General features: G+C 38.8%; 1 protein-coding gene across 1 annotated transcript in view; it reads left to right on the top strand.

Moving 5' to 3' along the window:
* Positions 1–13,644, top strand: part of TTLL5 (tubulin tyrosine ligase-like family, member 5) — a 343,961-nt gene that overhangs the window by 188,856 nt on the left and 141,461 nt on the right. The window contains exons 26-27 of the mRNA XM_006865602.1: positions 747–1,145; positions 9,446–9,630. Of these exons, the coding sequence (XP_006865664.1) occupies positions 747–1,145; positions 9,446–9,630 (584 nt within the window). The remainder of the gene's footprint in view (positions 1–746; positions 1,146–9,445; positions 9,631–13,644) is intronic.

The raw sequence follows: 13,644 nt of genomic DNA, 5'->3' as shown, positions 1-13,644 counted from the left end.
ATGTAATGAAACAAGCTATATGAATGGTTGAATGTGAAGCTGATGATGTGCCCTGTAAACTTTCACTCAATCCAAAATAAAAACATTTAATAAAAAAAAAAAAAAAGCAAGTCATGCGAAGGTAGATGATTCTAAAGCATGGGACATTATTCGTTGGTACTTTCTTTCCCCAGAAATTTCTCTCATTTATTGATAATCCATTTTTCTTCTAAAAAATGTTTTTATTTTCCTAATATTTAGAAATCCTTAGCACTTTTTTTTCTTTGAAAAGTGAAACGAAAAGAAGAGGACTTAGCTTTGATGATCAGAAAACCCTCCCGGTCTGTTTTGTAAAGTTAGTCCAACTCTAGCTTTAGAAAGAACCAAAACAGACTCCTGTTTCTGTTAGGCAGTGGCCTACACATGAGGCTGCTAACTACGTGGTCAGCAGTTCAAATCCACCAGCTGTTCCATGGGAGAAAGATGAGAATTCAGCTCCCATAAAGTCTTACAGCCTCAGAATCCCTACACAGGATCACTCTGAGTGGGACCCAACTCAACAGTGCATCACTACCACCACCATTTCTGTTGCCAGGTCACCTGTGGTAGGCAAAATTCATTAGCTTCAGAGCAAATACTTACTGAAGTCTGAATTTTTCGTGATTTCTGCTTCATGCTAGGATTATTTTGAGGTTTAAAATATGTTTATGTTTTATACAGATTATATGTCAGCTTTTCCTAAAATGATCTGTTTTTTGTTTTAATAGGTTTTACCACTGCAGCAGAGAAAGAGGCTAAATTAGTCTATACTAGTTCTTCCTCAACTTCTTTCTCTGGTCCTGCTGCTGCTCTTCTGCAGAAAACTCCCAACGCCCATTTGTCGTCTATGATCACAACCTCTGACCTCCCGCCAGGGCCTGGCCACCATTCTTTATCTCAGATTCCTCCAGCTATCCCCAGCATGCCTCACCCGTCAACAGTTTTACCAAGCGCAGTCCCTGACAGTGCTTCTCCTTCTTTACATCCTGGGACACAGAACGTACCAAGCCCCGCTGGCCTGCCGCGCTGTCGGTCAGGCAGTTACACCATTGGCCCCTTTTCCTCCTTCCAAAGTGCTGCACATATCTATAGCCAGAAACTGTCTCGTCCCTCTTCAGCAAAGGCAGGTGAGTGAGAACACGAAAGCAGACCAAAACGTCAGCTTCTCCTAGCCCTGAGAAGAAAAGACTGTCGTCTCTCTTCCATTTGCCTTTTCCTTTGAAGGGTTATGGGACACCTGCTGAAGTGTTCGGATGTGACTAAGAGGCTTACATTTGGTCTAGTAGCATTTATTCATTGATACGAAATGAAACAGGACTTAGGTGTTGGGCACCTAGAGAAAGCTGCCGTCCACTAGGAATTTGCAGTCCAGTCAAGAGATTTCCCATCCAGCTCATCCAACTTATAACTGTGCTGTATGCATTCTTTCTGACTCAAATATTTATTCCTGGCATCAGACAAATCAATAGTGTTTGTTTTTTAATGTATTTAGAGCCAGGTATGACCTGTAAAAATAACCAAAGAACTCTAAAAATAGGGTATCTCATTTTAAATGAAGTAGATCTATGTTATGTCCCTCCCCCAATCTTTTACAGTTTTATTGAAACATAATTCACATAAAATTCACCCTTTTAGAGTGTACAGTTCCGTGGTTTTCTGCTAAAGTCACAGAGCTGTACAAACAGCATCATTATCGAATGTTAGAGCATTTTTATCACCAACAAGAAATCCCATCCCTATTAGCAGTCACTCTCTGTTCCCTCCTCTCACCTAACCCTGGCTGCTACTGGTCTACTGTCTTTACTGGGCGTTGCGGGGAAATGGAGTCACACAACAGCTGATCTTCCATTATTGGCTCCTTTCTCTTAGCTGAATGTTTGAAGGTTCATCCCTGTTGTAGCACTGATCAGCACGTCATTCTTCTTATCACTAAGTTTCCATAGTGTGCATATACCATAGCTTACCATAGCTTATACCACATTTTGTTTATGCATTCATCAGTTGGTGTACATTTGGTTTGTTTCTATTTTTTGATAATGCTGAGTACTACTATGAACATTCATTTATAAGTTTTTATGTTGAAATATGTTTTTTTTTAATTCTCCTGGGTGCATACCTAGGAGTGAAAGTGCTGGGTCTTATGGTAATTTTATAATTCTTTGTTGTTTTGTTTTGTTTGTTTGGTAATTTTATAATTCTGTGTTGTTTTGTTTTGGTAATTTTACAATTCTTTGTTGTTTTTGGTAATTTTATAATTCTTTGTTGTTTTGTTTGTAATTTTATAATTCTTTGTTGTTTTGTTTTTTGGTAATTTTATAATTCTTACTTTTGAGCAGCATCCAAGCTGTTTTCCTTAGTGGCTACACCGTTTTTCATTCCTACCAGAAATGTTTGAGGCTCAGTTTCTCAGCATCCTTATCAGCGCTTGTGATTGTCTTGTCTTCTTTTATGGCAGCCGTCCTACTGGGTGTAAAGTTGGATCTCATTGTGATTTTTGTTTGCATTTACCGAGTGACTAATGATGTTGAACATCTTCCCATGTGTTTATGAGCTATTTGTATATCTTCTTTAGAGAAATACATATTTAAATCCTTTGCCCATTTTTAAATTGCATGATTGTCTTTTTATTGTTGCGTCACTGAAGCGCCTTCATGTATTTTGGATACAAGTCGTCCCTTGTTAGCTCTCTGATTGACAAATGTTTTCTCCCATTCTGTGGGTTGTCATTTCACTGTTTTAAAAATCAAACTTTTTAATTCTCATCAAGCCTCATGTATCTAGGGGTTTTTTTGTTTTGATGTTGTTGTTTATGCTCTTGCATATCTGAGAAACCATTGCAAACCCAAGGTCACAAAGATTCACTTGTATGTTTTCTTCTAAGAGTTTTGTTGTTTAGCCTCTTACATTTAGATCTTTGAACATTTTGAGTTAAATTTTGCGTGTGGTGTGAAGTAGGAATCCAGCATCATTCTGTGGGATGTGGTATATAGCCAGTGTCCCAACACCATTTGTTGAAAAGAGTATTTGTTCCCCATTTAATTGTCTTGGCACTCAGTTGATCATAAATGGAACATGACTGGAGCTCCAATTCTAATCCTTTGTCCTGTATGTCTTGAAGCCAGAAAAACACTGTCTTGAATACTGTAGAATTGCACTAAGTTCTGACATCACCAAGTGTGATTCTTTCAACTTTATTATTCTCTAAAAAGATTGTTTAGGTTCTACTAGAGCCCTTGAATTTCCATAGGAATTTTAGGATCAGTTAGTTTATTTCTGTATAAAGACAGCTGAGATTTTGAGAGGGATTACATGGAATCTGTAGATCACTATTTTAATATTGATTAAGTTTTAAGTATCCGTTTTAAGGGTACTTGTATCTGAGCCACGTTGTGTAAATAGCCAACCTGTATGTGTTAGTCAGTACCTGATTTAAAATAAGATGGATGTTGTAATTTGCAACTTGAATCAAATATGTCAGATGTCCACTTTAATAAGTCATGAATATAAATGTGTGCATAATGTGTGCCTGTGCTGATAATGGATAATTATTTTTCCTGTGGCTTTTATTTTCTGAAACCAGGAATCATAATAAATACTGCTCTGGTTTGAGATTTCTTTTCTTATGTGAGAAATTCAATAAGATTAATGTCTTCAGTAATAAATTTTATCATCAGAACTCTTTTTGGAAACCTTCCTTTTCCATACCTTCCTCCAGAGAGGACTGGGAAGGGAAAAAATTGATCAGTTCAAAAATATTTTCTAATTTCTGTTGTAATTTCTTCTTTGACCCCCTGGATGACTTTGAAGTCTGTTGTTCAGTCTCCAGTAGTTGGGGGATTTCCCACCATATGTAACTGACTTCTAGATCAGTTCCACAGTGGTCAGAGAACATACTTTGCATGACTTATCCTTGGGAAAATTTCCAGGCTTCTTTATGGTTTACTAGAGAAATAAAATAGACAACAACAGCATGAAAGTAATTGGAGTTAAATGTTTTCATGGTGATTGAATAGTTTGGGAAGAAGGTTAAGGTGCTATGTAACCCTAGACTTTGAAAAGTTAATGCACAGTTTCAAATTTTAAAGGTCACCACTAAAAGAATATAAATATGTAAATTCTAAACCTATGGGGAGAAGAAAACTAGAATGAGGTTAAAAAAACAAGAACAAATAGAAACATAGAACCAAGAGTCAGAGGGAAAAAACACAATCGATAGAAATTCAAAAGTTGTAAGGCCAAGTCTAAAGAAATGAACACAAATAAATATAATAGATTGAACTTAAACTTGTTACATGTTGTCAGATTCCATTTTAAAAATCCAATTCTATGCCATTTATAAAAGGACATCAAGTCATAGAAGGCTGAAATAAAGGAAGAAGAAGGAAATACTCATCAGAAGAAAGCTTGGGAAACTGTATTAATATGCACTAGATAAAAATCTTTCTTATAGATGTACAGAACAATTACATACAAATATACTTGGCTTTATTGAGCTTCACTTGATTGCACTTAGCAGATATTATGGGGTTTTTAAAAGGTTTCATACACAAAAGGTCTGTGGCCTATGCTCACTTCATGTCTCTGTGCCACGTTGTGGCAGTTCTCACAGTATTTCAAACTTCTTCATAATACCGTTGCACACTTGGGGTTCTGACATGAGTCTGGAGGATAAGCACTGGACTGCTAACCTCAAGGTCAGTGGTTCAGACCTGCCATCTGCTCCTCAGAAACCCTACACAGAGTCACTATGAGTCAGAACTGACTTGACACCACCTCAACAGCAACAACATGACACACTTAATAGACCACAATGTAGTGTAAACGTAACTTATATGCACTGGGAAATCAAAAAATGTGTGTGATTTACTTTACTGTGATGGTCTGGAACAGAATCAGTAGTATCTTCAAGGTATTCGTGTGATGATAAAAGGTTCAGTTCAGGTGAAAAAGAAAATCGTTCTAAATGTGTATACACTAATAAAATAATCACATTTGGACTCCTGGTGTGGTTCTGTAGGGTGAGCACTTGACTGCGAACCAAAAGGTCAGAAATTCAGACCCACCAGCTGCTCCTCGGAAACCCTATACAGAGTAGCTTTGAGTCAGAATAACAACAACTTTGCACACACATTTCATATATATATATATATATATATATATATATCAGCAGATTTTTAAATGTGGGCACACCAGAACAATAACTGGAAGTAGAAAGATTATGGATTGATGCCTTTCTAGAAATTTAAATGGCGGTATGCACATTGCATACCAACCAAATCTCTTGGTATTTCCTCAGAGTCATAAACAGTAGTGTCTAGCTCAAAGGTGAAGCTGACCTGGCCTTTGACTGTATGCCACTCCCCCGTCCGGCCAATGATTCCATCTCCCTTACCAGGCTCTTGAAAGACCTCACTATGTCTCTTCCAAGTCTCTCATTCCTTGGCTTTGATTCTTAATTTTTGCTGTTCTGATATAATTCCGGGGTTTACAAATTTGAGTCTGTTCCAGTTTCACTGCATCAGCTATGACTAACTGGTTCAAACCAATTTGAAGCTCTCTTGGAAAACAATGTTTTGATAAACATACAATAGCAAAATACTCTAAAATACCCAACGATAAGTGTAGGGAAGACTTTAATAAGGAAATTGTAAAGAATCTGTTGAAATACCTTAAGGAATATGGAAATAAATGCATACATCTACCATGTACATGGATAAAGGCCAAGCCAAGCTCAGTGCTGTTGAGTCAGTTCTAACTCATGGTCACCAAGACTCAATATAGTAAAGTTTCCATTCTCACCGAATCAATCTCTAGATTCAATGCAGTTTCAACCAAAATCTCAACACATTTGTTGTTAATCCTGACCAACTGGTTCTAAAACAATGAAAGGACAGAGGCCAAGAATAGTGAGAACCTCTTCAAAAAGAAAAATGTGGAGGAGCACACTTTTATGACTTAATAAAAAGGTATGATCGTTCAGACAGTAAAATATTAGCAAAGGGACAAACACACTGATCAGTAAAGCAGAATAGAAAGCCCCAAAACAAACGGAACTATGATTAATGACAGAGATGGCATTGTAGGACAGTAGAGAAAGAAAAGGATTACTTAATGCATGGTTCTGGGACATTGGTTATCCACATAAGTGAAATTAGATCCCTGCCACCTGCCATGCATAAAATGAATTCCCAGTATAAAACAGAAAGCTTATAGGGTAGGGTGCAGGTGACCCATCACTAACATTTGTAGTAGTTAGCAAAGGTCAAAACAAAAGCAAAACTCATAAATCAGTAAGAAAAAGACAGCTCACTAGAAAATTTTCTAAAGACATGAACTGACATATCAGAAAAGAGGTGACATTAGTTGAATGTCTTTATAATTGATTGTAAATGAAGACTCCAGTGAGTTTTTGCATACTTTTACTGAAAACTTGAGGGGCCTTTTCACCACTGAAAGGTTGTGACTGTTCTATAAAAGTTTATAGCCTTGGAAACTGTGTCCGTTTTCCTGTGCCAGCAGTCACTGTGGGTCAGAGTTGTTTTGAGAGTAGTGGATTTAGTTTAGAGAATCATGGAAATGCTTGACAATCTAAGTGTGAGAGAAGATCATTGATAGAAATGCTTGTTTGTGCATACGTAAATTGGCATAACCACCTAGGTATACCACATAAATTTGAAAATTCATATCTCAGGAAAACCTACTTCTAGGCATGTACCAATGCCCCCAGCGATGGCTGCCCGGTTTATAAGAGCGAAAAGTTCGGAATAACCAACATTTCCATTGATGAGGGAATAGGAAAATAAGCTCTGGCTTATTCACAAAATGGAGTATCAGCAGATAAAATGAATGAATTTCAATGATCCTGAAATAATAAGGCTAAATCTTGGAGGTATGTTGTTGAATAACAAACGCAAGTTCCAGGAAACCACTAAGATAGGATTCCATTTTCACAGAGATCAAAATCAAAGTTAACTCTTTTGTTGTTGTTGTTGTTTTTTAACATACGCATCTATACACACAAACACACATCCATACATATGTTAAAACTATATTTCAAAAGGGAATGCTGAAAGGGGTGGAGAGTACCTTATGGGTTGATGCATGATGTGTGATGGTAGTTCTTGGGTTAGGAAGTAGGTTCACAGCTGTACATTACAGTGTGCTTTGTAACCCATATATATCAATATATTCAACATGTAAGGCTACAGATTAATTCTTAAGAACATAACCAAATTGTATGTAGAATAATCATGACTACATAAGCATTAATAAAAGGGAATACATGAATATTATTCTTGTGTTAATTACGAGTAATGTTAATATAAATCATAGTAGATTAAGTGATAGTATTTGAAAGATTTCTCTCCCTGTCTACTTTTCTGGGTTAAAACACTTTGTTTTTGTTGTAATGTGTGACTTTTATAATTTAGAAAATGATCGACTTTGATTTTACATCTAATAATTTATTTTTGCCAGAAATTTGTTGAAGTTGTTAAGTGTCACTGAGTCCATTCCAACTCATAACAACCCTGGATAGGGTTCCCAAAGAACAACTGTGGGTTTGAACTGCTGACCTTGGGGTTAATAGTCCAGTGCTTATCTTACAGCACCACACCAGGGCCCTGTCACTTGTTTATATAGCATAAGGGATTAACAGTTTTAGAGCTCACATATAATAAAACCTAGTTGAAAGAAGGAAATTTAAATCATAAAGGAAAACCAGTCACTTGGAATAATATTATTGCTGTTTTCTGCATATACTCAATTTTGTGTTCATCCCCATTTCCCTTTGAAGCTTTGTAAAAAGTATTAAGATTGATTTGGTAATCGTTACCTCAAACTAGTGACGAGTAGAATTAGATGGAAAAACACCAGATTGGGAGTCTGAGCCAAGATGGCAGAGACTCATTGAGCTCATCTCTGAAACAAAGACATGGGAGACCAAGTGGCATGCTTAAAGATGGTGATCGCAAAGCCCAGGGCATCAGGGGACAGGACAGTAAGGTGGATTGCGTGCCCACTGGAAGAGACAGCTGAGCAGGAACAATGAGAGAAGAGAATGGTGGTACAGCTATCGGGAGCTTTTATGAGCAGCTGTTGATACGGTGGTCTGCAGGCACAGGACATGGCTGGAGGCTGGTGGCAAGGGGGTGCAATCCTTCCTTTCTCCCATGCCCTCTTGGTGGCTGGGGAACATAACCAGTCCTTGTCTTCACCAACCCAGTGGCCAGTGGCACCCCTTTTTGGAAAGTCTCTGCTCTGCTTCTGAAGGCAGGTAAACCCGCCGTGAACTATGGTACACGAACAGTGAACAGAGAAGTGTGTTCACACCTCTGGTCTCTACCACATTCATCAGGAGAATACATCAATATACAATTGTCAACTAAATATCAATGTGATACCACAATGTCGTGAAGAAACCAAACAATTTCAATTTCCACTAAGAAACAAGACAGAGTACTTCAAATAAGTGACCAAAATACAGTGCCAGAAATGGTATCAGAACTACCTGATAAGGATTTTAAAGGAATGCTAATTAGGTAACTTCGCAACAGATTGTGAGAAAGAGGGAGAAAACTGTAGATGAAATAAAGGAAAACATAGTCAAAACTATGGGCAATTCAGGAAATAAACTAACAGAATAATTAGAAAAATGTGAACCGTACAAAAACAATTAGATAGCCAGAAGATTAATACTTGAGACTTGAGAAATAGATAATACACTGAAGGGCAAAGAAATAGAATTGAATCAATGAAAAGCCGAATTAATGTCTAGCAAAAGTGTCAATCAAATACGATGGTGAAATTAGGTTATTTCCAGATGAACAATAATGAAAACAATTTATAAAAACCAGACCAACTTTACAAAAAATACTAACGAGTTCTTTGGACAAAGAACCAACAGTAGACAACAATCTGAGACTAACATACATGACAATATCCCCTAGACTCAAGCTGTGTATGTTGTTATTGTTGTTAAGTGCTGTCAAGTTAATTCCAACCCATAGCAACCCTGTATAGGGTTTCCGTGGTGTGGCTGGTGAGCTTGAACTGCTCACCTTGCAACTCAAACTGACCTTGCAGTCCAGTGCATTATCCTGCAGCGCCATGCCAGGATTCTATACATACGATGAACATTCTTTTGTAGAAGGTAAAAACACATTGATAATTCAAGTAGTTATTTGCCAGTAGGGAGAGTTTTTAGAGTTGTGTAAGGGATTATTCTTTTTGTGAGCATCCGAGAACAAGTTAGTGCGCCTTATTTGTCAGAGGTCCCTGTTGCTGTAATTTCTTTGTGGGAACTGAAATTGTCTGTTGTTGAGAATTAATAAAGTATCTGTTAGCCTGAGAGTTTTTTTCCATTATTCTAGTGTTTCTTAGGACTTCTTTTTCCAAGTGGTGAAATTTTTTCTCTCTTTTTTAGCAGGTTCATGCCATCCAAACAAGCATCATTCAGCAGTAGCCAAAGTACAGAGAGAGGGAGAGGATGGTTCCTCCTGCAGCAAACGGTACAGCCAAAGTCTGGTTACGGCTGAGCTTCAGCGGCTAGCAGAGAAGCAGGCGGCTCGGCAGTATTCTCCCTCCAGCCACATAAATCTCCTCACCCAGCAGGTATGGGCCCTATGAAGAGCTCTGTAGAGCAGAGAATAAGATCAATGCCTGGGTGCTTTGTGATTCCCTGTCTGACCTAGTCCCATCAACTGATGCCTCTTGAATGCTTAAGAGTTGGGTTTGAATGGAACCGCTGACCTTACAGTTCAAACCAGTCTTGCAGTCCAGTGCATTATCTTACAACACCACACCAGGACTCCAACCTGAAAATAGATACCAGGATTTTGACTTTTAGTTTTATATGTATATATATGTATGGCGTCTTGGTGTGGCTCTGTAGCATAAGCCCTGGACTGCTAACTGCAAGGCCAGCAGTTCAAAACCACCAACCATTCCTTGGAAACCCTATACAGGGTCACTGTGAGTCAGAATGGATGGCACTTAACAACAACAACATATGTATATGTATATTAACAAGCTTCTACACAATGGAGTTACATGAAACTTTCAAGAACTTTTCAGATTCTCTTTTCTTTCTTACTGATAATCACCAAGGTATTTAACTGGAAGTAGAAGCCCTTTCTTCCCCTTCTTCCTTAATGCTAAATGGCATCAGTATTTTCCAAAAGAGTTAGGATTATTCAACTCCGGAGTTGTAGCTTGCTATGGTTTATATCTCTGTTGTATCAAATTCTCTATTAGTGGCAACTCAATATTGATAATCAAGTCTAGGAAAAAATGAAGCTGAAAATTACTTCAAGCATGCTCTGAAAGTAGGAAACACACTGCTCCCTGGTGGTGCCCTATGTCTCTGTATAAAAATTTAGGACCAGAACTAAAGGTAAACTGTTCAAGGACTTGGCTTCACTTCAACCTCCTTGCAGCTGGTGAGGCCATAATTATTTTTCTATCCCTAATAGTTTGAAGGGTATGGATGTGACAGAGGAAGCAGAGGATCTTACTACAGTAGGGTTGGGATGTAAAAGCGTTGGGTAGTTAGTTTTGTGATAAACTGTCATGACCATGGTAGAGTGGGAAGGAAGCTGGGGATGTAAAGAGCCATGAGGAATAAAAGGCCAGTGGTTTTTGCGCGACCGTTGGCATTGAGTTACGGAATAGAATGTTGTTGTTGTTGTTGTTAAGTGCTGTCGAGTCGGTTCCGACCCATAGCGACGGAATAGAATACTGGTTCGTAAATGCTTCCAGTTTATAGTGAGTAGCTGGAAACACCAAGACGATAAGAGATTGCCTTTGAAATGATAATAAGACACATAACCAATATTGTTGTTGTGGTTCTTAAGTGCCGACACAGCGACCCTGTCTAGGGCTTCTGAGGAGCAGCTGGTGGGTTTGAACTCCCGACCTTGTGGTTCAAACTGACCTTGCGGTCCAGTGCATTATCCTGCAGTGCCACCCCGGGACTTCATAACCAACAGTACTGCTTACATATTTATAACTCCTACTATTTGGGTAGACTTCCGAGTGGCAAGATCTGGATCGTGTGGGAATCTGAGGTGAATTTATCCTTATTAGAAAGTCATCTCACTTCAGTCCCCCTTTCTCATTTTAGAAAGCTCCCTACTCTCCCCATAAGAAGCCAGTTGCCACTGTATCAGTTCTAATTCATAGTAACCCCGTGTGTGTCAGTAGAGGTGATCACAGAGGGTTTTCCGTGACTGATCTTTCTGAAGTAAATTCTCAGATACAATTGAAACAGTTTTCCTGAGACACCTCTGGGTGAATTTGAACTGTCAGCCCGTCAGCTGATAGCTGAACACTGAACTGTTTACATTACCCAGGGACATGAAGAACTTGGTTGTTGTTGGGCACACTCAATTTGATTCTGACTCTTAACAACCCTGTTGTAACAGAGTAGAACTGCCACATAAGGTTTTCTGGACTGTAATCTTTATGGAAGCAGCTTGCCAGGTCTTTCCTCTGCTGAGCCATCGTGTGGGTTCGAACCACTAATTTTTCTGATAGCAGCTGAGTGTTGACCATTGTGCTAGCAGGCCTCGTTGAGAACTTTACTGCTAGTGATTTTCTCCAACTCCAAATCCTGGTGTGGTGCTGTGGGTTAATGCGCTGACCTGCAAAGTTTGCTTGAACTGCAAGGTTGGTGGTTCAAACATAGCAGCTGCTCCTCGGAAACCCTATACAAGGTCGCTAATGGGTCAGAACCGACTTAACAGCACTTAACAACAGCAATATACTTTGAGAATTTTGCCAACAGGCTGGCTAGTGCAGTACTGAGGGAGGTACTATAGCATGCAATGTCATTGTGATTAAATGCTATTGAGTCAGTTCCAACTCATAGTGACCCTTGTATAGGGTTTCCAGGGAGCGACTGGTGAATTTGAACCGCCGACCTTGTGGTTCAAATCAGCCTTGTGGTCCAGTGTTTCTCCCACAGTGCCACACCCGGCCTCTGAAGTATGTAATCAGGTAGAGTGATAGAAGGAGATTTGGATTAGTCATGAGAAGACCACACAAAGAAAGTGCACTTTCTACATTTGTTTGCCAACCAACCTCCCCGCCCAAGTATTTTATTAAGTGTGTTAGGCTAATTTTTTTATGGCAACATGTAAAAAAAACTATTAGCATAGCATGCTTTTGAAACTACCTTGTAAAGGAGGGCTCTGTTGATAGACATAGAAGGTGTGCACTGTTTGTGGAAAAATGAATCGTGATCTTGGGCCGTTTCAGCAGAAACTATAATGGGTCCTGAGAGTTGTATGCAGAAACTGCTTTGTGAAACCTAAATGCCATCTACTTGGAAAATATGGTTTATTTTACCCATAAAAGGCTTTCAATAATGAATGGTCTAATTTGATTTGGAAAAAGTAAGTTTGGGGATAAAATATTGTGTTATTAAAATTGTAAGACTCTTATCTCTGGGGGGAGGGGTTTTATTATTGAAAGTTTAGTGATACGTTATTTAGCCCCTTTTCCTTCAGAGAAAGTAATTCCTCAATTTGGAATTTGGAAATTCTTTCATTACCCTTTTTTTTTTTTTTTGTACTGTCTTACAATTGAGTTTTCACTAGCCATTGCCTTTTTGTCCCACCTATGTTGGGATCTTGGCTGAAAGCAGAGAATACCAGAAAAATGTTTACCTGTGCCTTATTGACTTATGCAAAGCCTTTCTATTGTGTGGATCATGGCAAGCTATGGACAACATTGCGATGTATGAGTATTACTGAACGCTTAATTGTGCTCTTGAGGAATCGGTACGTGGATCAAGAGGCAGTAGTTCGAACAGAACATGGGAACACTGAATGGTTTAAAATTAAAAAAGGTGTGCGACAAGGTTGTATTCTTTCACCGTGCTTATTCAACCTGTATGCTGAGCATATAATCCGAGAAGCTGGGTTATATGAAGAAAAACGTGTCATCAAGATTGGAGGAAGACTCGTTAACAACCTGTGATATGCAGATGATACAACCTTGCTTGCTGAAAGTGAAGAGGACTTAAAATATATACTGATGAAGATCAAAGAGCACAACCTTCAGTACAGATTGCTCTCAATGTAAAGAAAACAAAAATCCTCACTAATGGACCAATAAACATTCTTATCAAAGGAGAAAAGATTGCAGTTGTCAGGGACTTCATTCTTGTTGGATCAACTATCAACACTCATGGAAGCAGCAGTCAAGAAATCAAGCGATGTATTGCATTAGGCAATTCTGCTGCACAAGACCTTTTTAAAGTGTTGAAGAGCAAAGATGTCAGCTTGAGGACTAAGGTGTGCCTGACCCAAGCCATGATATTTTCAATAACCTCATGTGCATGTGAAAGCTGGACAGTGAATAAGGAAGACTGTAGAAGAATTGATGCTGTTGAGTTACGGTGTTGGGGGAGAATATTGAAAGTGCCACGGACTGCCAAAAGAACAAATAGATCTGTGTTGGAAGAAGTGCAGCCAGAGTGCTCCTTGGAAGCTAGGATGGCCAAACTTCATCTCTCATACTTCGGACATATTGTCAGGAGGGACCAGTCACTGGAGAAGGATATCATGTTTGGTAAGGTGGAGGGTCAGAGAAAAAGAGGAAGACCCCCGGTGAAATGAATTA

Source organism: Chrysochloris asiatica, unplaced genomic scaffold (assembly GCF_000296735.1).
Source record: "Chrysochloris asiatica unplaced genomic scaffold, ChrAsi1.0 scaffold00079, whole genome shotgun sequence".
Classification (NCBI taxonomy): Eukaryota; Metazoa; Chordata; class Mammalia; order Afrosoricida; family Chrysochloridae; genus Chrysochloris; species Chrysochloris asiatica.
Note: the sequence above shows the minus strand (reverse complement) of the source record. Positions and strands in the feature narration are given on the sequence as shown.